General features: G+C 40.0%; 1 protein-coding gene across 1 annotated transcript; it reads left to right on the forward strand.

The window, feature by feature from the left end:
* Positions 1-5,324: 5,324 nt before the first annotated feature.
* Positions 5,325-5,726, forward strand: LOC138909508 (uncharacterized). The gene has a single exon (XM_070200712.1). It carries the CDS (start codon positions 5,325-5,327, stop codon positions 5,724-5,726), a length of 402 nt encoding a protein of 133 aa, XP_070056813.1.
* The last annotated feature ends 16,222 nt before the right edge of the window (positions 5,727-21,948 follow it).

A 21,948-nucleotide genomic window follows, 5' to 3' on the forward strand; every position in this document is an offset into this window, starting at 1 on the left:
TGTACCTGAATGCTTATATCTGCTGCCTGGCATGAGTTTACTTCAATGCCTTGTTCTAAACTCTTATGATTAAACCAATTCATGCCCGGAATGTGTTCGAATCCCTATGGAATCATTCATATGTAGCTTTCTATCTTCTTTAATGATCATGTAATTTTTGATGTCATCACTACCTGAATATGTAGCTTGCAGTTCTTTCGGTTATGACAATTAAGTGTTTAAATTACTCCGATGCGTAGAACTATTGCTTGTATGGCTAATTTGGTGTCCATTAGCTTAATTACTAGGATTGTTTGGGCCTGGTATATTGGGCCTACCTTTAGTATTTGCGGGGTCTGGAGCACATTGTCTGCACCTGGAGTTTGGGCCCGTTGTCCGTTTGAAGTTCTAAGTATATTTGAAGGCCCAGATGGGTTATTGGGTTGTTCTTTATTTGTATTTGAGCCTTTAATTATTCAATGTGGTCTATAATAATTTGTGTAACAAATGATGGGGAGATTAATGAAAAGAGGGGCTGGGGCATTCTAATATTGCATGAAAGGGTAGAAACATGCATATAGGGTCTCTGTATTATATTTTCCATTTCGTTCAGCATTCCTTGTTTGTTGTTCCGTTTGGTACGTTGCACACTAATAGAAAGCATGCCTATAGGATATATAACATATGCTTTGTTAACCTAGATACCATTCCTATAGAACTTCAAATAACCAATTGATCAATTGCTTCTATTGCTTTAGTGTATTGCCGATCTAGATATCATGACTATAGAATTCTAATCTTTAATCGACTATTTCCATTGTTTTCACTACACTTCCCCGCCTAGATGATATGTCTACATGAATAACGTGTTATAAAACCAAACCTAATTGTCAATTGTTAGAAATCCCGCCTATAAGATGTTATTGTACGCATAAGAACATTGTTTATGAGATCAAAGTTATTAGTAGTAGACTCTCAAATCTGTCACACTGCCTAATTATGTAACTAATAGAAACCATGCCTATAGGATATTAACGTCTGCCTAAGGAGCACGCTTATAAAATCAGAATTAGTAATCTGGTAACTCGTATCGCTTTATTGCCTCACCAACAATTAGAAATCATGCCTATAGGACTTGCGATGTTTTAACCTGCCTATACGCTTCTTATATAATACTGGAATCCATAATCACCTAGAAACCATGCCTATAGGACTTTAAATTTTGATTCTGAAATTATATATTGCCTGAACTGCCCGCATGCATTTGTTGTTTATGTGTAGAGGCTAACTTGAGCCTTTAATTGTCTTTACGTGAAGTCCTATCTATTTTGAATGTCGCCTAGTTTTATCATTTTTAGCAACCTAAGCTGAGTCTAGAACTGCCTAATAGTAGGTCCAAAGCCTCCTGGACCATAGGTATGGGACGGATAGTGCACGCATAGGATACGATTTACAATTGAATTAGAGTGCCTTTGAGTAACAACCTCAACATAGTAATTGGGTAGCAGGATATGATAGTCTGTGTCCGCTGAATAATATGAGCAACCCCTACCTTAAGGGAGTTGCGAAATATTATTTATGTTGCACGGAGTGATCCTTTAAGCTAAAAAACTAGGACCCCCCTTTTTTATGTACTTGTTATTTACACTTAGCCATTTAACATAGCTCAATGTGGTTGTATCCTTGTAGTCATTAATATTTGTACTGATTCTCATGTATTATAATAAGACTCTTCAACTTCTAAATTTCCCTTTATTTATTTGATCACCTAGCCTGATTATATAATCCACATAGTTTAAAGTTCGCCCGGGACCCACAGTTATGGAACTCGAAGAGTACCTCACACCTTCTCTTTGAGGTAATTTCAGCCCTTACTCGATCTTTGGTGGCGTTGACTAGTCAAACAGAGTTATTTGCAAATAGGTGCCCTAACGCACCTTAATATCGTTAGGTGGCGACTTTTCTCTTTTAATACCTCCTTTAAAAGAGTTTTCACACGTCGAAACCCGCTTTCGCGAGAAAACGAGCGCGACAATAAATTTAATAGGCTTGAATCGATGCGCGATTCATAATTTTAGTGTTATCTGATGTGATTTGATGCTTCGAGCATGTTCGTATGATATTTTAGGACTTGTTAGTATGTTCGGACGGGGTCATGGGGGCCTCGGGTGCGATTTGGATCAAGTTTGGGTTCATTTTTGGCTTTGTGGGACTGCTGGTTTTCTGAGTTTGGTTTCCTCTTATGCGATTGTGTGAAGAGGGCCGCGATCACGAAGCTTTAAGACTGGCAGATGTGAAGTTGTTCTACGCATTCACGAAGATGGGATTGCGATCGTGATGTTTGGGGAGTTATAGCTCCGTGAACGAGTGAGTGGTACCGCGTTCGAGATGAATGAAAAAGAGGCCTGGGAAGGCTGACGCATTGCTCTACGCGATTGCATATGTGTGATCGCGATCGTGAAGCTTTGGAGTTTTACTCACCGCATTCGTGACCTGTGGAGTGCGTTCGCGTAGGCCATTTTGTGAGGGCAGCATTTTTGTTCTTCGCAATCGCGAGTTACTTTCCGCGATAGCGAAGATGGATCACTGGGCAGCAGAATTTAAGTTTCAAAATGCGGGTTTCATCTCATTTTTCATAATTTGGACCTAGAGAGCTCGGTGTGAGGCGATATTTTGAGAGTTGTTCAAGGAAATCATTGAGGGTAAGTGATTCTAACCCGTATTGGACTGTATTTCATGCATCTATTGTTGTTTTCATCATCTAATTAGTTATTTGAGTTAGAAAATTGGAAAAATATTGTGAAAACTTCCTACACTAAATTTTGGGGTTTTGAAAGGCGATTTGAGGTCAGATTTGAGTAATTCTTGTATGGTTGGACTCGTTATCGAATGAGTGTTTGGTTTTTTTAATTTTGGTCACATTCCGAGATGCAAGCCCGAGTTGACCTTTTGAGTTGACTTTTTATTTCTTTACAAAGATCATAACTTTATTGTTCGAAATAGTTTCCTATAGTTTATATTTATGGTATGAAGTTGTTTTGGCTAGATTCGAGCCGTTCAGAGTTGGATAATCGAGGGAAAGACCCACTAGTGGATTGAGTTAGCATGTTTTGAGGTAAGTGTCTTGCCTAACTTTGTGTGGAGGAATCACCCCTTAGGATTGGTGTTGTTTGTGATAATTGTGATGTGTGGAAGCTATGTACGCAAGGTAACGAGTGTGTAGACGAGCTAAATGTGAAAATTTACTGGGTTTAGCTATGTAGATTCCTTTCATGCCTTAATTGAGTTATCTTATCATGTTATATTCATCATCATTAGTCTATTTTCATATGTTCTACTTGTCTTATCTCTTACTTATTAATTGCTCTACATGTTTAGTCCAAGCTTTTGCTTCCTTTATTCCATATTCATTATTTATCCGTTAAATTCTTTACTTGAAGTTGTTATTCTTGGAAGTTCTTATTGTTGAAATTGATATTGAGTTATAGGGGTTGTATTCACATTGAGGCAAAGTGTTAAGTTGGGAAATACTATTCTCATTAAGTTATTTACTTCCGGTTGTTATTGTTGATACTCTTGTGCATATTGTGGTTGAGCCATGGGCTACTTGTTGTGAAAATACTATTGTTGTTGGTTTCTTGGCAAGTTCTGATATTGGGCACTTGAGGTGCAATTTTTGATACTTTGCGATATTCATACGCATGCAGTGGTGTAAGGTTTTGGGGTTGAAATGCGTGCGGTAAGATAAGGTGGGCTTGATACGCGTGTTGCTAGTAGGGAACTACTTGAAGCCACACGGTGTGATAAGGTGGGTTAAAACGGGGGATGTTATTTCAGAAAAATGATTTTCAAAACTAATTACAAGGCTCCCGCAGTGATATAAGGTAATATTGTGAATTATTTTTGTGATTTGAGACTACGAGGCGGTACCTCGATAGTGACTCTTGTTGGTACTTCTATGCTACTTCACTTGTGTTTAGTTGCTTTGTTTCCTTGACTTAACATTTCTTGTTTTCTTACGTGATGCATTATTTGCCTTGATTCTGTGTAGTTAATTTGGCATATTCCTTACTTGTTTCATTTCCATTGTTATAATTATTGCACTGTTAAATTACTCGTTCTGTCTCTTATTTATTCCAGTAGGGCCTTGATCTCACCTCGTCACTACTATACCAAGGTTATGCTTGGTACTAACTGGGTACCATTGTGGGGTACTCATGCTACGCTTCTGTACATCTTTTGTGCAGATCCAGGTACCTCCTACTAGTCCAGGCATCAGTGAGTTGAGTTCGTACTTAGAGACCTCAAGGTATACCTACCGGCGTCCGCAAGCCTCAGAGTCACCCTCTAGCTATTTCTATACCTTCCTTCTTTTATTAGATACAGTTGTATATGGATGATTATGACACCGTTGTAGAGCTTGTGACTCGATATCACCAGGTTTTAGGGAAATTGTATATGCTGAGTTGTAGAGTTTTCTTTATTAAAATTGTTGAGTATTTGAGAGTTTATTTGTCATTTCCATTATATTCCACAAGTTTGTTAGGATTATCTAGTATTAGAGAGTAGGTGCCATCACGACATCCTACAAAGGAAAATTAGGGTCGTGACAAGTTGGTATCGGAGCTCTAGGTTCGTAGGTGTTATGAGTCAGAAGCAAGTTTAGTAGAGTCTCGCAGATTGGTAGGGAGATGTTTGTACTCATCTTAGGGAGGCTAAGGAATTGTTAGGAAAAGTTTCACTTCAGTAATTCCTTATCATGCGAATTTGTTGACTTCGGAATTCTAAATCTCTGTCTTTATATTTACTCACAAATGGTGAGGACGCGCACAGTTGGATATGATGATTATACACCCGCGCCCCCTGCCAGAGCCGTAAGAGGCCAAGGCCGGGGCAAAGGCCGAGGACAGGCACGTGATGCAGCCAGAGCACCTTCCCGAGCTGCTACAGAGGAGCCACCAATAGATCTAGTTGGAGGGAAGGCACCTGAGACTCCTGTTACTACCCCTACACTTCAGGAGACTCTCGCCCATGTTTTGAGCATGTTTGGCACTCTAGCTTAGGCGGGGTTGATTCCACTTCTTCCTGCCATATCTCAGGCCGGGGGAGGAGCACAAACTCTTGCAACCCGTACCCCAGAGCAGCGGGTCCAGGCTGTCCAGGTCCTAGAGGTTATACCAGCGCAGCCGGTTATCCTAGTTCAGCCCGAGGTTAGGGCAGCAACTTCTGAGGGGGAGCAGCTCAGGCTAGAGAGGTACAACAAGTACCACCCTCCTACTTTCAATGGTATGGCTTCAGAGGATGCATAGGGTTTTCTTGAGGAGTGCCGCCATATCTTTCGTACTATGGGTATTGTGGAGTCGAGTAGGGTTGCATTCACTACGTTCCAGCTTAAGGGAGCGGCTTATCAGTGGTGGCGAGCGTATGAGCTGGGTAGCCAGGTCGAGGAAGCTTTACTCAATTGGGCTCAGTTCTCACAGATGTTCATGAGGGAGTTTGTTCCCCAAAGTCTTAGAAATGCATGGCGCACAGAGTTTGAGCAGTTGTGCCAGGGTGCTATGAGCGTATCGGAGTATGCAGTCTGGTTCAGTGAGTTGTCCAGACATGCACCTGCATTAGTTTCCACTTTCATAGAGCGAGTTTGTCGATTTATCGAGGGGCTCAACCCTGGTATTAAATTCAGCATGGCTCGAGATTTGGAGACTGACATCCCATACCAGCAGGCTATGGAGATCTCTCAGAGATAGGAGGGTATATGGGCTCGGGAGAGAGAGGAGAGTGAGGCCAAGAGGCCTCGAGATTCTGGCACATACAGTGGTGCTCGTGCCCCAGTTGCAGCCTGTCATGGTAGAGGTTATGTGAGTCGTCCTATTCATTCAGCACTCCCAACTTCTAGAAGTGTTCCGGCCACTCTCAGGTCTCAGGTAGCCCATTATGCACTGCTACTGTCTAGTGCACCTCCTACACGGGGTGCTTTCAGCGGTCAGTTCAGCCGACCAGGCCCGAGCCAATTCCAACAACCACGTCCTTCGAGAGCTTATTTTGAGTGTGGTGACACTCTTCATATGGTAAGGGACTGCCCCAGACTCAGGAAGGGTGCACCTCCACAGACTACTCAGGCCCTACGTATTCCACATGGTCCCCAGGCTTCTCAGGCCGTGGTTACCGCACCAACTGCCACTCTACATGCACAGCCAGCCAGAGGTGGAGGTTGGGCGGGTAGAGGTCTCCCTAGAGGGGGAGGCCAGGCCAGATGTTATGCTCTTCCTACTAGGACGGAGGCGGTTACATCCGACTCAGTTATCACATGTATTGTTCTGGTTTGTCATAGAGATGCGTTAGTCTTATTTGATCCAGGCTCTACTTCTTCCTATGTATCATCTTACTTTGCTACATATTTGGGTATATCCCATGATTCCTTGAGTTCTCTTGTCTACGTGTCCATGCCAGTAGGAGATTCTATTGATATTGACTGTGTGTATCGGTCGTAAGTAGTTGTTCTTGGTGGTTTTGAGACCATAGTTGATTTATTGTTGCTCAGTATGGTAAATTTTGATGTTATCTTGGGTATGGACTGGTTGTCGCTCTATCATGTTATTCTTGACTGTCATGCCAAAAGGATGACGTTGGCTATGTCAGGTTTGTCGCGGTTGGAGTGAAGGGGTACTTTGGATTATGTTCCTAGTAGGGTGGTGTCTTTCCTTAAGGCAAAGCAGATAGTTAGAAAAGGATGTGATGTGTATCTAGCATATGTGAGAGATGTCAGCATTGATACTCCTACCACTGAGTCAGTTCCGGTAGAAAGGGATTATCCAGATGTACTTCCGGCGAATCTTCCTGGCATGTCGCCCGATAGGGATATATATTTTGGTATTGATTTATTGCTGGGCATTCAGCCCATTTCTATTCCACCATATCGTATGGCCCCAGCATAGTTGAAGGATTTAAAGGAAAAGTTGCAAGAGTTGCTTGATAAGGGTTTCATTCGGCCCAGTATGTCACCTTGGGGTGTTCCGGTCTTGTTTGTAAAGAAGAAGGATGCTTCGATGCGCATGTGTATTGATTATCGATAGTTGAACAAGGTGACAGTGAAGAACAGGTATCCATTGCCACGCATTGATGACCTATTTGATCAGCTACATGGTGCTAGAGTATTCTCAATGATTGATTTACGGTCAGGCTATCATCAGTTGAAGATTAGGGAGCTGGATATTTTAAAGACTGTCTTCAGGACTCGATATGGTCATTATGAGTTCCTTGTGATGTCATTTGGGCTGACCAACGCCCCAGCAACATTCATGCACTTGATGAACAATGTATTCCATTCCTATCTTGACTCATTCGTCATTGTGTTTATTGACGACATCTTGGTATATTCCTGGAGCCGGGAGGATCATGAGCAACACCTGAGGACCGTGCTCCAGACCTTGAGAGAAAAGAAGTTGTATGCAAAATTTTCAAAATGTGAATTCTGGCTTGATTCAGTGGCATTTTTGGGTCATGTAGTGTCGAGTGAGGGGACTAAGGTAGATCCGAAGAAGATTAAAGCATGGTAGAGTTGGCTAGATCATTTTCAGCTACTGAGATCGGGAGTTTTCTTGGTTTTGCAGGGTATTACCGTCGATTCGTAGAGTATTTCTCATCTATTGTTGTACCTATGACCCGATTGACCCAGAAGGGTGCTCCGTTCAGGTGGACCGAGGAGTGTGAGGAGAGCTTTCAAAAGCTCAAGACTGCTTTAACTATAGTCCCAGTGTTAGTGTTGCCTACGGGTTCGAGGTCTTTCACAACATACTGTGATGCATCGTGTGTTGGCCTCGATGCGGTGTTGATGCAAGACAGTAGGATGATTGCATATGCGTCTAAACAGCTAAAGGTGCATGAGAAGAAATATGATTTCCACGACCTTGAGTTAGCAGCTATTGTTCATGCCTTGAAGATTTGGCGGCACTATTTGTACGGTGTCCCTTGTGAAGTCTATACCGACCACGGGAGTCTACAACATTTGTTCAAATAGAAGGATCTTAACTTACGGCAACGGAGATGGTTAGAGTTGCATAAGGACTATGATATCATCACTCTATATCATCCTGGGAAGGACAATGTGGTGGCCGATGCCTTGAGTCGAAAGGCGGAGAGCTTGGGCAGTTTAGCATATCTACCGGCTGCGGAGTGGCCATTAGCATTGGATGTTCAAGCCTTGGCCAATAAGTTTGTTAGATTGGATGCTTCGGAGCCGAGTCAACTTTTCTCTTGTGTGGTTTCTCGATCCTCCCTATATAATCGTATCAGAGAGCGACAGTATGACGACCCCCATTTGCTTCTCCTCAAGAACAGGATTCAGTACGGCGATGCCAAGGAGGTCAATATTGGGGATGACGGTGTGTTACGTATGCAGAAAAGGCTATGCGTGCCCAATGTAGATGGTTTGCGTGATTTGATTCTTCAAGATGCTCACAGTTTACGGTACTCTATTCATTCGGGTGCCGCTAAGATGTATCAGGACTTAGGCAGCACTATTGGTGGAGGAGGATGAAGAAACACACAGTGGAGTATGTAGCTTGGTGCGTAAATTGTCTGTAGGTAAAGTATGAATATCAGCGGCCAGGTGGATTGCTTTAGAGGCTAGAGATTCTAGAGTGGAAATGGGAGCGGGTTACTATGGATTTTGTTATTGGGATCCCACAGACTCAGAAGAAGTTCGATGTAATATGGTTGATTGTGGATAGGTTGACCAAGTCGGCTAATTTCATTCCAGTGGTGACTACCTATTCTTCAGAGCAGCTGACTCAGCTCTATTTTTGCGAGATCGTCAGGCTTCATGGCGTGCCGGTATCCATCATCTCTTACCGGGGAATACAGTTTACATCGCAGTTCTGGACTTACAGTGTGAGTTAGGCATGCGGGTTGAGTTGAGCACAACATTTCACCCTCATACAGATAGACAGTCCAAGCAAACTATTATGATTTTGGAGGACATGCTCTATGCATGTGTGATAGAGTTTGAGGGATTCTGGGATCAGTTCTAGCCGCTTGCAGAGTTTGACACAAAAACAGTTATTAGTCGAGCATTCAGATGGCTCTGTATGAGGCCTTGTATGGGAGGCGGTGTCAGTCTCCGGTGGGTTAGTTCGAGCCGGGTGAATCTAGGCTATTAGGTACAGACTTGGTTCAAGATACTTAGGAAAAGGTTAAATTGATTCAAGATCGGCTTCGCACAGCCCAATCTAGATAGAAGAGTTATGCGGATAAGAAGGTTCGTGATGTTGTATTCATGGTTGGGGAGCGGGTCTTGCCCTGGGTTTTTCCCATGAAGGGTGTTATGAGGATCGAGAAGAAGGGCAAGTTAAGCCCTAGGTATTACTTCACTTGTGTTTGGTTGCTTTGTTTCCTTGACTTAGCATTTCTTGTTTTCTTCCATGATGCATTATTTTCCTTGATTCTGTGTAGTTAATTTGGCATATTCCTTACTTTTTTCATTTCAATTGTTATTATTGTTGCATTGTAAAATTACTTGTTCTGTCTCTTATTTATTTTAGTAGGGCCTTGACCTGACCTCATCACTACTCTACTGAGGTTAGGCTTGGCACTTACTGGGTATCGTTATGGTGTACTCATGCTACGCTTCTCCATATATTTTGTGCAGATCTAGGTACCTCGTACTAGTCCAGGCACCAGTGAATTGAGTTCATACTTGGAGACTTCAAGGTACACCTACCGGCATCCGCAGGCCTCGGAGTCACCCTTTATTTATTTCTATACCTTCATTATTTTATTAGATACAATTGTATAGGGATGATTATAATACCGTTGTAGAGCTTGTGACTCGATATCACCAGATTTTGGGGAAATTCTATATGTTGAGTTGTGGAGTTTTCTTTATTAAAATTGTTGAGTATTTGAGAGTTTATTTGTTATTTCAGTTATATTTCGCATAATTGTAAGGCTTACCTAGTCTTAGATACTAGGTTCCATCACGATATCCTACGGAAGAAAATTGGGGTCGTGACAGCTATACATTCACTTTAGAACAAAGATGATAGATTTCAGAGTGGGTTACGAACCTAAAGATGCATGAGGACTGTGCTTCGATCCTGTGAAAACGTGCTGATATGGTTGAAGGAAAGCTGACTCAAATAAAGAGTGATGACTGTCATATCTTCATGAAAACTTTAATCCATATTACATTTTGTGGTTTGCCTGAAAATATCTGGAAACCCATCACAGAGATAAGTTTGTTCTTCAAAGACTTATGTTCTACCACATTAAGGGAAGAAAACCTATTTCAAATGGATCAGAACATTCCTGTAATCAGTAATAAGATGGAAAGGAATTTTTCATGTGGTTTCTTTGATGTGATGTAACACCTTCCACTTCACCTTGTACACGAGGCGTGACTTGGAGGACTGGTTCAGTGTAGGTGGATGTATCCATTCGAGAGGTAATGATCAAACCTTGATTCATTCTTGTAATTATTTTTAATGTAATCATCTAATATGACAATGTGCAGGACTATCGGCAAGTGTAAATGATTTGTTAAACAGATAGGATTGAAGGATCTATATACGAAGCATATCTTGCAAAGGAAACTGCCCATTTTTGTTCTTACTACTTCGAGAGCCATGTGCCATGTGCTAGAAATAGGTCCAATCAGCACAATGTCGTGATTGAGAATGATCCATTATATCCACCAATGTTCATATTCAATCAACCAGGCCAAGGTTCTAAAGATCGATCAAAAAGGGGCTAAGTACTATGGAGTACAAATCAACATCAAATCATGTATTGCTAAATTGTCCGGAAGTTCAACCCTTTCTTAAGTAAGTGTTAGCGTAAGATTAATTTACATGGACTATTATTTAATTAGGTTGATGCAACTAACAAAATTTTCAATGTGTCGCTCAGTGACTTCATGAGTCAATTTGGCCATGATGTTGTATATTCTATATTTGAGGCATGGTTTAAAGAGTGTGTAAGTGCAGCTTAAATACTTGTTCACATGTGAATATACATACTTGGTAACTTGTGAATATACTTGCTCACTTGTGATTTTTTTAATACTACATGTAGGTCAATAATCCAAACAACGGTGTTAATCAATTATTGAAAGATATATCTTGGAGACCTATACCTACGGTTACAACTATGTCTAAGTATTTTGTGAATGGTTGCAAATTTCATACCAAGGAATGCTTCAAGTATTAAAAAAGCAATAACAGTAGGTTGAGTGTGGTGAAGGCAACCAGGATGGGGAAAGTGATTATTATGGTGTGATCAAAGAAATTCTAGAATTATCATATTCAGGTTAGCCAAATAAGAAGATCAGACTTTCCGATGCAAGCGGTTTGACCCAACACCTAGAAGAGGTACAAATATATACTCGCAGTACAACATAATTGAGGCTAATAAAAAGTGGGAGTATGATCGATATGATCCTTTTATAATTGCAAAAAATAATAGGCAAGTGTATTATGCTCCATATCCAGTGCGGAGGGATAAGTCTAATTGGTTGGTTGTAATCAAAACTAAGCCTGTTGGTAGGGTGGAAGTTGAGAATGTGCTAGATGTTTCTTACCAAAACGATACCTCAAGTGTTAACCAAATGGTGGACGATCAGTTAGAAAATGACTTGGAGCATCCTCAACGTATATTAGAAGAAATAGATATGGAGGAAATAACAACCATAGAAAATGACGATGAAGAATCACCTGATGAGAATGAAATAAGTGAAGAGGAAGGATATTTCGAAGACGATAAGCATGTTAGTTTTTTCAAGCGCTCTCAACTTATATTGATTTATATTCTCAATTCTAACATTTTTTTTAATTTATGCAGATGACCAGTAGGAGTCGAGGTAGGTTTAGGAAGGATAAGAGGCCTATTGATCATGAGGATAGTGCTACACCCTCGCTTTCTTCCACTCCACACTTGCATCCCTCCACTGATGATGGCCGACAACAATCTTCTAGGCACACATCTTTTCCACCGCATCCATCTACTCATCAGACTACCTACCATTCGCCCTCCCGACAGTATTCTTACCATTCTCCATCACAGGTCTATACCCCGCTTCATCCACATAATCTTATATATAGTTACATGGGTACACCGACTCAGCAGTCACAAGGCCATGTGGTGATACGCCCATCATTTGCTCTATTTGCTTCACCACCAGATGGATCACATCCATCTAGATTACAGCCACCCGGATTGCATCAAGGGTCTGGATCGCAACAGTGGTCTGGATCGCAGCAGGGGTCTAGATCGCATCCATCTTCATCAGCGTCCCCATCTCCCTCTCCATGGAGTTGATCTTCTAGCATTTCTAGACTTCACTTTCGGGATAGTAGTGCTAAGCGATATACCTCCCCTTCTACTCACACTTCAAATACACCGGAGGATGATGATCCAGATGCAGTGCGGTATAATCATAATCATAGGATGATCATCAGGACTGAGGGAAATTGGTAAGATGTACTTATTAATTCTTCATTTTTGCTGAATTATAATAGCTAGTCAAATATAATTGCTATGTTGTAGGTTCATACCTAGTTATCAGACTACAAAGATAATCACTGAAGCTCTTGGCGTGTTGTATGATGCACCCTATGCGGCTTGGAGTGATTTTCCACCAGAGCTCGCTGAGAAAATTTTCAACCAATTTAAGGTTTTAATGCAATTCTTATATATTTAAGCATTATATTAATAATAGTTTCATCTAACGTTACACACCTCTTTTGCAGACTAAGTGTGCACGCATAACAGTGCCATTCTTGTAAATTTTGAGTTCAAATATCGTAAGAGACTATCCGATTCATTATGTTCTGCTCGGAAGAAGAACAACAAGCCTTCATGGGCTCTACCACATTTATGGAAGGATCTTCTGAGGAAGTAGGCCACTGAGGATTTCGAGAAGAGGAGTGAACAAGGAAAGAAGGCCCGAGCATCTGAGAAGGGTGGCTCCTTCCACTGTGTGGATGCAAGGAGCATGGGGACTGCGAGGAGACTACTGGTAATTCCTTAAAGTATTTAAATCCATATTTATCGAACTACATTTATATATTTTAATTTAGTTAACATGTTTTATTATATTTGTAAGAAAAAAATATGGGAGGAAGTTGACTCACGATGAGTTCTTCATGGAGACTCACATCTGGAAGAAAATGCCACCGACATATCCTAGTAGATGGGTCGAGGACCGGGCAAAGACTACATATGTAAGTTTCATAACTACTATAACTTAAAATTAATGTTTATAATATTATATAGTTAATAATTTTTTATCTCCTAAATAAAGGGTCGCTATAAGACTACTGTGGAGGAGTACAGTTATAGCTTGCCATCGAATGAGCAAGGCGACCCACCTTCCATTTCATACAAAGAAGAGTAGAAGATTTGGTTGGATGTTGTCAGTGGTCCTAAAAAGGGAATAGCATACGGCCTTCCAGAGAGATCATTTCGGTGCTACAAGGCTAAATTGCAAGGTATAGGGACTTTCGCTTAGGGCGAGGCACTTGATAGGTCGACTCTCTCGGCTATGAAGAAGAAGATCGCAAAACTGTCAATAGAGATTGAAGAGACAAAGGCTAGAGAAGAAAAGAGAGATAAACAAATTGATAGCCTTCAAGGTCAGCTAGAAAAGAGGGATCAATAATTTAATGTCCTTCAAGGTCAACTGGCCATTCTTCTTGCTAGTGGTGCTTTCCCGATTCCTCGAACTCGTGAGTCTTCCCCATATGCTAATCCTTCACGTCGTGATCCTTCGAACCATGCCGACAATGAAGCTTCTAGTAGTGAAGATGGAGATGATGCAGTACAAAACACTCCTTGAATGGTGTATTGCTAAACAAAGTCTTAAACTTGTGAATATTTAATTGGAATAGTTTTGAATGATGATTGTATTATTGATATTATTTTATTATTGAATATTTGTATTATTGTTGTTGTGGTTGGCATTATTGTTGTGGTTGTTATTTGTAATGACTTGGCCGGTCGTTTTGAGTATTACATCCCCGTTCCACCATTTATTACTTATCATGTGTTCAATTATAAATATGTGACTTGTCGGGGAGGTTTCAGAATGAATTGGAACACTTAGTTCCAAAACTTAAAGCTTAAGTGGAAATAGTTGATCGGATATTGACTTATATGTAAACGACTTCGGAATAGAGTTTTGATGATTTCAATAGTTCCGTATAGTAATTTTGGACTTAGGAGTGTGTCTGAAAAATTATTTGGAAGGCCATAGTTAAATTAGGCTTGCAATGACGAAAGTAGGAAGTTTAAGTTTGGAAGTTTGACCGGGGAGTTGACTTTTTGATATCGGGGTCAGAATCCAGTTCTAAAAATTTTCATCGGTCTGTTATGTCATTTATGACTTGTGTGCAAATATTGAGGTCAATCGGACTTGATTTGATAGGTTTCGGCATCGAATGTAGAAGTTAGAATTTCTTAGTTTCATTAAACTTCAATTGGGGTATGATTCGTGTTTTTAACATTGTTTGACGTGAGTTGAGGTCTCGACTAAGTTCGTATGATGTATTAGGACTTATCGGTGTAATTGGTTGAGGTCCCGGGGGCTTCGGGTGAGTTTCGGATGGTTAACCGTTCAAATTTGGACTTAAGGAAAAATCTGGAAAATTTGGCCTTCTGGTGCAATCACACCTGCGGAATTTTTCTCGCAGGTGAGAGCCCGCAGAAATGAGCCTGGCATCGCAGAAGCGTGAGGTCCACAGAAGCAGACGGAACCTCATAGAAGCGAGTCCGCAGAAGCGACACCCAGGGTCATAGAAGCGGAGGCAAGGGAAGTTGGGCAAAACCGCAGAAGCGAGCCCGTAGAAACAGACTTCTTGTTCACAGAAGCAAATGCAGTCGCAGAAGCGGTAGCTTCACCGCAAAAGCGGAACCGTAGATGTGGTTAAATTTTTCGCAGAAGCAGAACCTCTAGACAGTGCACAAAAACAGAGGGGTCCGGGATTTTATCATTTTTGGACATTTCAAACACGGGTTGAGGCGATATTTTAGAGAGAATTCACGGGAAATCTTGAGGTAAGTCACGTATGATCATTGTTAGTCAATAAATTGAATTATCATTGATTATTCCGACTACATTACGTATTTTTGAGGTGTAATTCGAGGATTTTGGCCTAGGAATTTCAAAATAAGAAATTAAGATTTGAAGGTCGAGTTGATGTCGGAATTTGGTAAATTTGGTATTGTTGGACTCGTGGTTGAATGGGCATTCATATTTTGTAACTTTTATCGGGTTCTGACATGTGGGTCCCAATGGCGATTTTTGAGTGCAATTTCGGATTTTGTTGGAAAAATAGTATTTTCATATGGAATTAATTCCTATAATTTATATTCACTGAATCGAATTAATTATGACTAGATTTGAGGCGTTCGGAGGCCGATTCGCAAGGCAAAGGCATATTGGAATAGAGAACTACACAGTTTGAGGTAAGTAACACTTCTAAACTTGGCTCTGAGGGTATAAATCCCTGAATTATGTGTTATATGAATTGTTTGAAGGTGACGCACATGCTAGGTGACGGGCGTGTGGGCGTGCACCATAGAAATTGTGCTTAAATAAATTCTATGGAGTTCTAAAATTAAAGAATCATGTCATTATTCGCATATACTCCACGTGTTAGTGAAATTGAGCTGAGGCTCGTATTAAAGATCATGTTTAGGATACGTGCCGATATTTTGGGACCCATAGGGTCGTATTGTGCTTGAATTAATTGTTTTAAAATGTACATTTAATACTCAGTCATATTCATCTATTGTGAGGATATTTATGGGATCGAGTTGCGTGCGGCAGCAGGCCATATAGCTCTCTCTCTCTCTCTCTCTCTATATATATATATATATATATATATATATATATATATATATATTATATGAATTGGGGTTGCACGTCGCAGTAGGCCATATCGGCTTTATATAGCGCTTGGGATGAAGGAGCCCCTCCGGAATCTACACCCCCCACAGTAAGCGCAGATGATCTTATATTTGGGATGTACTTCCTAGGGCATGGAGTTGCCTTATTTATTTATAATTGTGATGAATTCCCTGGACATGGATCTTGTCCGAATCATTTATATTTGGGGATAAATCTACTCCTGGGCTGGATTGGCCTTATACAGTAGTGAGGGACTGACTGTCAGTTGATGTATGTGTGTGTGTGTGTGTGTGTGTGTGTGTGTGTGTGTGTGTGTGTGTGTGTGTGTGTGTGTGTGATGGATCTTCCTTGGGCTGTATTTGCCATATACAGTACTAAGTGATTGAGTAGCTTGTGATCGTGAGTACACGAGGTTTTCAACTGAGGTGTATCATATATAGCATGTACATTGGCATGTAGATACAAAGATGTCATATTCCTCATATCATTCAAAATTGATCTATTTTACTTGTACTGAGTTTAACTGTTGAACTTGAAAGCATGCCTACAATTCTGTACTGTTATCTCTATACTGGATTGTACCTACAGAGCTCGTCACTACTTTCAGCCCAAAGGTTAGTCTTGTTACTTATTGAGTTGGTTGTACTCATACTACACTCTACACCTCGTGTGCAGATCCAGGTATTTCTGGATACCGGGGTTGCCAGATTTGAAGATTTATTTGTTGGAGACTATCAAAGTAGTTGCTTGGCGTCCGCATACCTTGACCCTCTTTTCTTTCAATTATTGTATTGTTCTATATTTTTATATAGTGTTCTTATTAGTCAGACTTTGTTACTATTTAGATGCCCATGTACTAAGTAACACCGGATTTTGGAAGTGTTTTATATCACCATTTGTGAGATTTTTATATTGAATGTAAATATTATGTTTTCAAACTTAAGAGAAATTGTGATTTATTGAGATTGCCGGCTTGCCTAGTATTGAGATAGGTGTCGTCACGATATGCGGATTTTGGGTCGTGATATTATTAGCGTTGCTGTTGTGATAGGCATTGGTTAATTATTGTTGTTGTTGTTGGTTAATTATGGTTATTTTTGGATAATTGTGGTTGAATGGCAGCAATGTAATGCTGCCATTATAGGATGATTATTGGTTGTAATTGGCAGGTGGTATAGCTTAAAAGCAACCATATTCTGCCAAGATTTTACTCAGAAAACTGACCGACTTCCGCCCAATTTCAGTCGGATGCTCATATTAAAAGCCCAAAAATTCATAATTTCTGACCGACTTCGGTCGGTAATGTCAATGTGCAATCCGCAGAAATTTAAAATTATCAATCGAAGTCGGTCAGAAATAACCTTTTTTAATTTATCTTTTAATGATTCCGACTGGTCGGTATGCTAAAATTTAAAAAGAAATGTAAAATTATCAAATAATTATATTTCCGACCGAAATCGATCGCTATTTTAAAAAATAAATAAAAATAATTTACATATTACCGACCGATTTCGGTCGGTATATTTATTTTCCCAACAAAAATTGTCAGATAAAGTGGTCAAACTTTGATTGAATTAACCGGCCGACTTCGGTCAGGAAATTGTGACCGTCATCGGTCGCCACACGTTAGCGACCACTGTTTTTTCGATGAATTAATATCGGTCAAAAATCGATTGGTTTTTCTATGTTTCAGACCGATTTTGTTCGGTTTTCTTGGACGGTTTTTGACCGTTTTCTAGCAGTGTTTTACGAAACAACCAAATCGGTGTGGTGAGATTGTTTTCTATTTTCCTTCTAGTTATATCCTTACTTATTACTCCATAATTGTATTTTACCCTTTATCCTATTTTGTATTTTACTCCACCCAATTACCGTACTTTTATGTTTCGTTTCCCGTCGTCCAATAGCAAGGTTCGTTCGCACTGTTCTTGCGAAGAAGAACTCCAATATTATTAATCCTCAAAGTCAAGTTTGAACTACTTCTATCTTTTGCTACCTCGTAGACAGTGTTTGATTAATTTCATCTAGTTCTTTTATTTCTTACTAATGTTTTGACTTTTTTATCTTATCTTGAACTTAGTTTTCTGGGGTCTTTTCAAGAATAATATTCTAAATAATATTATTAGCTTGTTTAGTTAATTTTGTTAGAATTTATATGAATTTATCTACTTCATATATTTACAAGACATAATTGGTGATAAATAAATAGAAGGAGATTTTCTGAAATTATTTTTATGACTAATTCTTAATAAATTTAATATTTAAAATAATTAAGGATATTTTAGTAAGCTCCTCAGTTACAGTACAGTATGACATAGTCAAGCCAAACAATAAAAATATTATTTAACAATAGGAAATGATGCAATCTATCCAAATGATGTATTCATAAAGTGATACAATACATTATAAAACGATGGGTAATGATGATCCAAACAAAGTGTTAGTGTAATTAATCATATCTAGTTGTACGTTATTGAGTTTCTAGTTAAAGCGGTGTCATTCTTTTTTTTAAAAAGTATATGGGGTGTCTCCTAAACTAAGTCATATAATAAGGATATTTAATGTAACTAACCCTATCTTTTTCTTTTTTTCGAAATCCTATACCTATATACTCCCTATGACTATGAAGTATACCCATAACTAAATATTAAAATATAGCAAATAAATACATTAAAATTATAAATCATAAGATTTTATGTATTGAAATTTATGAAATTTAAAAAAGAAGAAAAACATTTTTGTTGAAATTTTATTCATGTCTTTGATTAGAAAAGAAAATAAAGATTTATTGAAACATATATATTTCAAAACTCATAAATAAAAAATTAATAAATATCTTATTAGAAATTCTACTAGAATAATAATATACACCGTGGTGCTCTGATAGACGCAAAAGAAAGTTGAACAGGCGATGTTGCCAAAGTGGAAACTTCAACATAATTAGTACATCTTAAAGATGCTTTCAATATCTAGTACTTATGTCTGTGGAAAACGTTTCTGAATATTGTTGAACCATAAAAGACATCACATGATAGAGGAAAGCAGTAAGGTATTGACTAACTTGGCTACTAATTGAACTTGTGACAATGAAAATTTTCTTTCACATAATTAACTGTCACGACCCAAAACTCAACCTGTCGATTTTGCGCCTATCATGATACTAGGCAAGCCGACTACTCAGACATTTCCAACACTTTCAATTTAAAATGTACTAAAACATGTTTAAATAAGTAAAAATCTCATAAAAACTGAAATAAACCGTCACAACTCGATACAAACATTTCCTAAAATTAGGGTGTCACTGAGTACAGGAGTATCTATACAAATACAAAGTCTGATACTCTATCTAAGAAAAGCAGAAACTGAATAAATAAAATTGAGGGATAGGGGAGGAGAGTCAAGGTCTGCGGACGCCAGACAGCTACCTCGAAAATCTTCGAATGACTGAAAACTCTGGGAATCAGCAACCACCGTGTCGGAAAATACCTGGATCTGCACACGAAGTGCAGGGTGTAGCGTAAGTACAACCAACTCAGTAAGTAACAAGTCTAACTATTGGGCTGAAAGCAGTGACGAGCTTCACAGGTACAGTTCTATTACAGGAATATAATACAAAAAGGTAGACATGCTTGCAAATTTAACAGTTAAAGCCCAAACATTTAAGATATGTCAAGTGCAATTAAAACAAGATATGGCACATCTCGATATCTACATGTCAGTTATGTATGCCAACTCAAGTACAAAACAGTAATGAAATCATATGCATACTCTCAGAGTATCAATCACTCAGTCCTCCCATACACTCCATCATCACAGTCGCTCGGCACTCGCACTCAATAGGTACCTGCGCTCAATGTGGGTATGCATACTCCGGTGGAAAAAATCCAGCTCAAGCGCTATAATAAGCCAATCATGGCATGAATCAATAAAACATATTGCGGTGTGCAGCCCGATCCCATAAATATCCTCACATTCAGACCCTCGACCTCACTCAGTCATCAATCTCTCCAGTCTCTCGGGCCCAAACAATGAAAATCCTTGCCTCAAACCATGCAAATCTTTACTCCAATAAGCCCTTGCCTCGCGAATCGGCCTCGGAATACCTCAACTCTAGCCACAAACAATTCGATACAATCAACACGAGCTAAAGGAATCAATTCCATATGAAAATACTAAGTTCTAAATCAAAAGTCAAAAAGTCAACTCAAAAGTCGACCCCCGAGCCCACATCTCGGAATCCAATAAAAGTTACAAAATTCGGAATCCCATTCGACCACAAGTCAAAACATACCAAATTTACCAAAATCCAATACTAAATCGTTACTCAAATCCCCAAATTAAACTCTCCAAATCCCTAGCCTCAAACTCCCAAAATTCCACCTAAAAAAACATACAAACTAGGTGGAAAATACAATGGGAAAATAATATTATTGAATAAAAATGATCACAAGTGACTTACCTCAAGAAACCCCTCAAAATCCCTCTCAAAAATTGCCTTAGCCCGAGCTTGAAATGCCCAAAATGATAAAAATCACGAAATACTCGAGTTTTAAACTCTGCCCAGTGCTTTCGCACATGCGGGCCAAACTTCCGCTTCTGCGTGACGCCTGGATCGCTTTTTCTATAAAAGTACCGCTTCTGTGGAAGTCACTTAAGTCCACAAGGTCCTCACCTGCGCTCCAAGTTCTGCACCTGTGGAAGCGCTTCTGCGACCCTCGACCCGCTTCTGCGAAGACAACACATCCTTCCACTCTCCGCATCTACGAATCCTTGCTCGCACCTGCGGGCTCGCAGATGCCGCATTTCTCTCGCACCTGCGACCCATCAACAGCCCATAAAAACTCGCTTTTGTGCCCCTCCAGCCGCACCTACGGCCAATTCCCTAGCAGGTGCGATCACACTTGAAAGCTCCCAGCTTCGGCAATACTTTAAGTCTCATTTTTTATCCGTTAACTATCTGAACTCCACCCGAGGCCCCCGGGACCTCAACCAAACATATCAATAAGTCCTAAAATACGATACGAACTTAGTCGAGGCCTCAAATCATATCAAATAACATCAAAAATATGAATCGCACCTCAATTTAAGCGTAACAAAAACTAAGAAATTTCAACTTCTACAATGGATGTCGAAACCTATCAAATCACGTCTGATTGACCTCAAATTTTGAACACAAGTCATGAATGATACAACAGACCTACTCGAACTCCTGGAAACAAAATTTGAGCCCGGTAACCACAAAGTCAACTCTCAGTCAAGCTTCTCAATTTTCAAAACTTCTAATTTTCCAACTTTCGCCATTTCATGCCTAAATCAACTACAGACCTCCAAATCACTATCCGCATACACTCCTATGTCCGGAGTCACCCAACGGAGCTATCGAATCCCTCAAATCTGTATTCTGGAGTCGCTTACACATAAGTCCACATCCGGTCAACCCTTTCAACTTAAGCTTCCAACCTTGAGACTAAGTGTCTCATCTCATTCCGAAACATCCCCGGAACCGAACCAACTACCACAGCAAGTCAGATAATGACAATTGAGCATAAAATAAGCATTAAATGAGGGAACGGGGCTACAACACTCAAAATGACTGGCCGGGTCGTTACATCCCCCCCTCTTAAATAGGTATGGATATCTGCTCCGCATATCCTTCTCGGTCTCCCAGGTAGCCTCCTCGACTGGCTGACCTCTCCACTACACCTCCAGTGAAGCTATGTTCTTTGATCTCAACTTTCAAACCTGCCGATCCAAAATGGCCACTGGCTCCACATCAAAAGTCAAATCACCATAAATTGAACTGTAATTAAGTCTAAAACATGAGACGGATCACCGACATACTTCCGGAGCATAGATACATGAAAACCTGGATGAACACTAGACAGACTAGGCGGTAAGACAACTTGTAAGCCACCTCTCCAATCCTTTGAAGCACCTCAAACGACCCAATATACCGAGGACTCAACTTGCCCTTCTTCCCGAACCTCATAACACCCTTCATGGGTGAAACCTTGAGCAGTACCTTCTCCCCAACCATGTAAGCAACATCACGAACCTTCCGATCG

This window comes from Nicotiana tomentosiformis, chromosome 4 (assembly GCF_000390325.3).
Source record: "Nicotiana tomentosiformis chromosome 4, ASM39032v3, whole genome shotgun sequence".
NCBI classification, from domain to species: Eukaryota; Viridiplantae; Streptophyta; class Magnoliopsida; order Solanales; family Solanaceae; genus Nicotiana; species Nicotiana tomentosiformis.

Bases quoted from the DNA above. Each gene is read 5' to 3' on its own strand.
- LOC138909508 (XM_070200712.1), top strand. From the start codon at position 5,325: ATGGGTATTGTGGAGTCGAGTAGGGTTGCATTCACTACGTTCCAGCTT.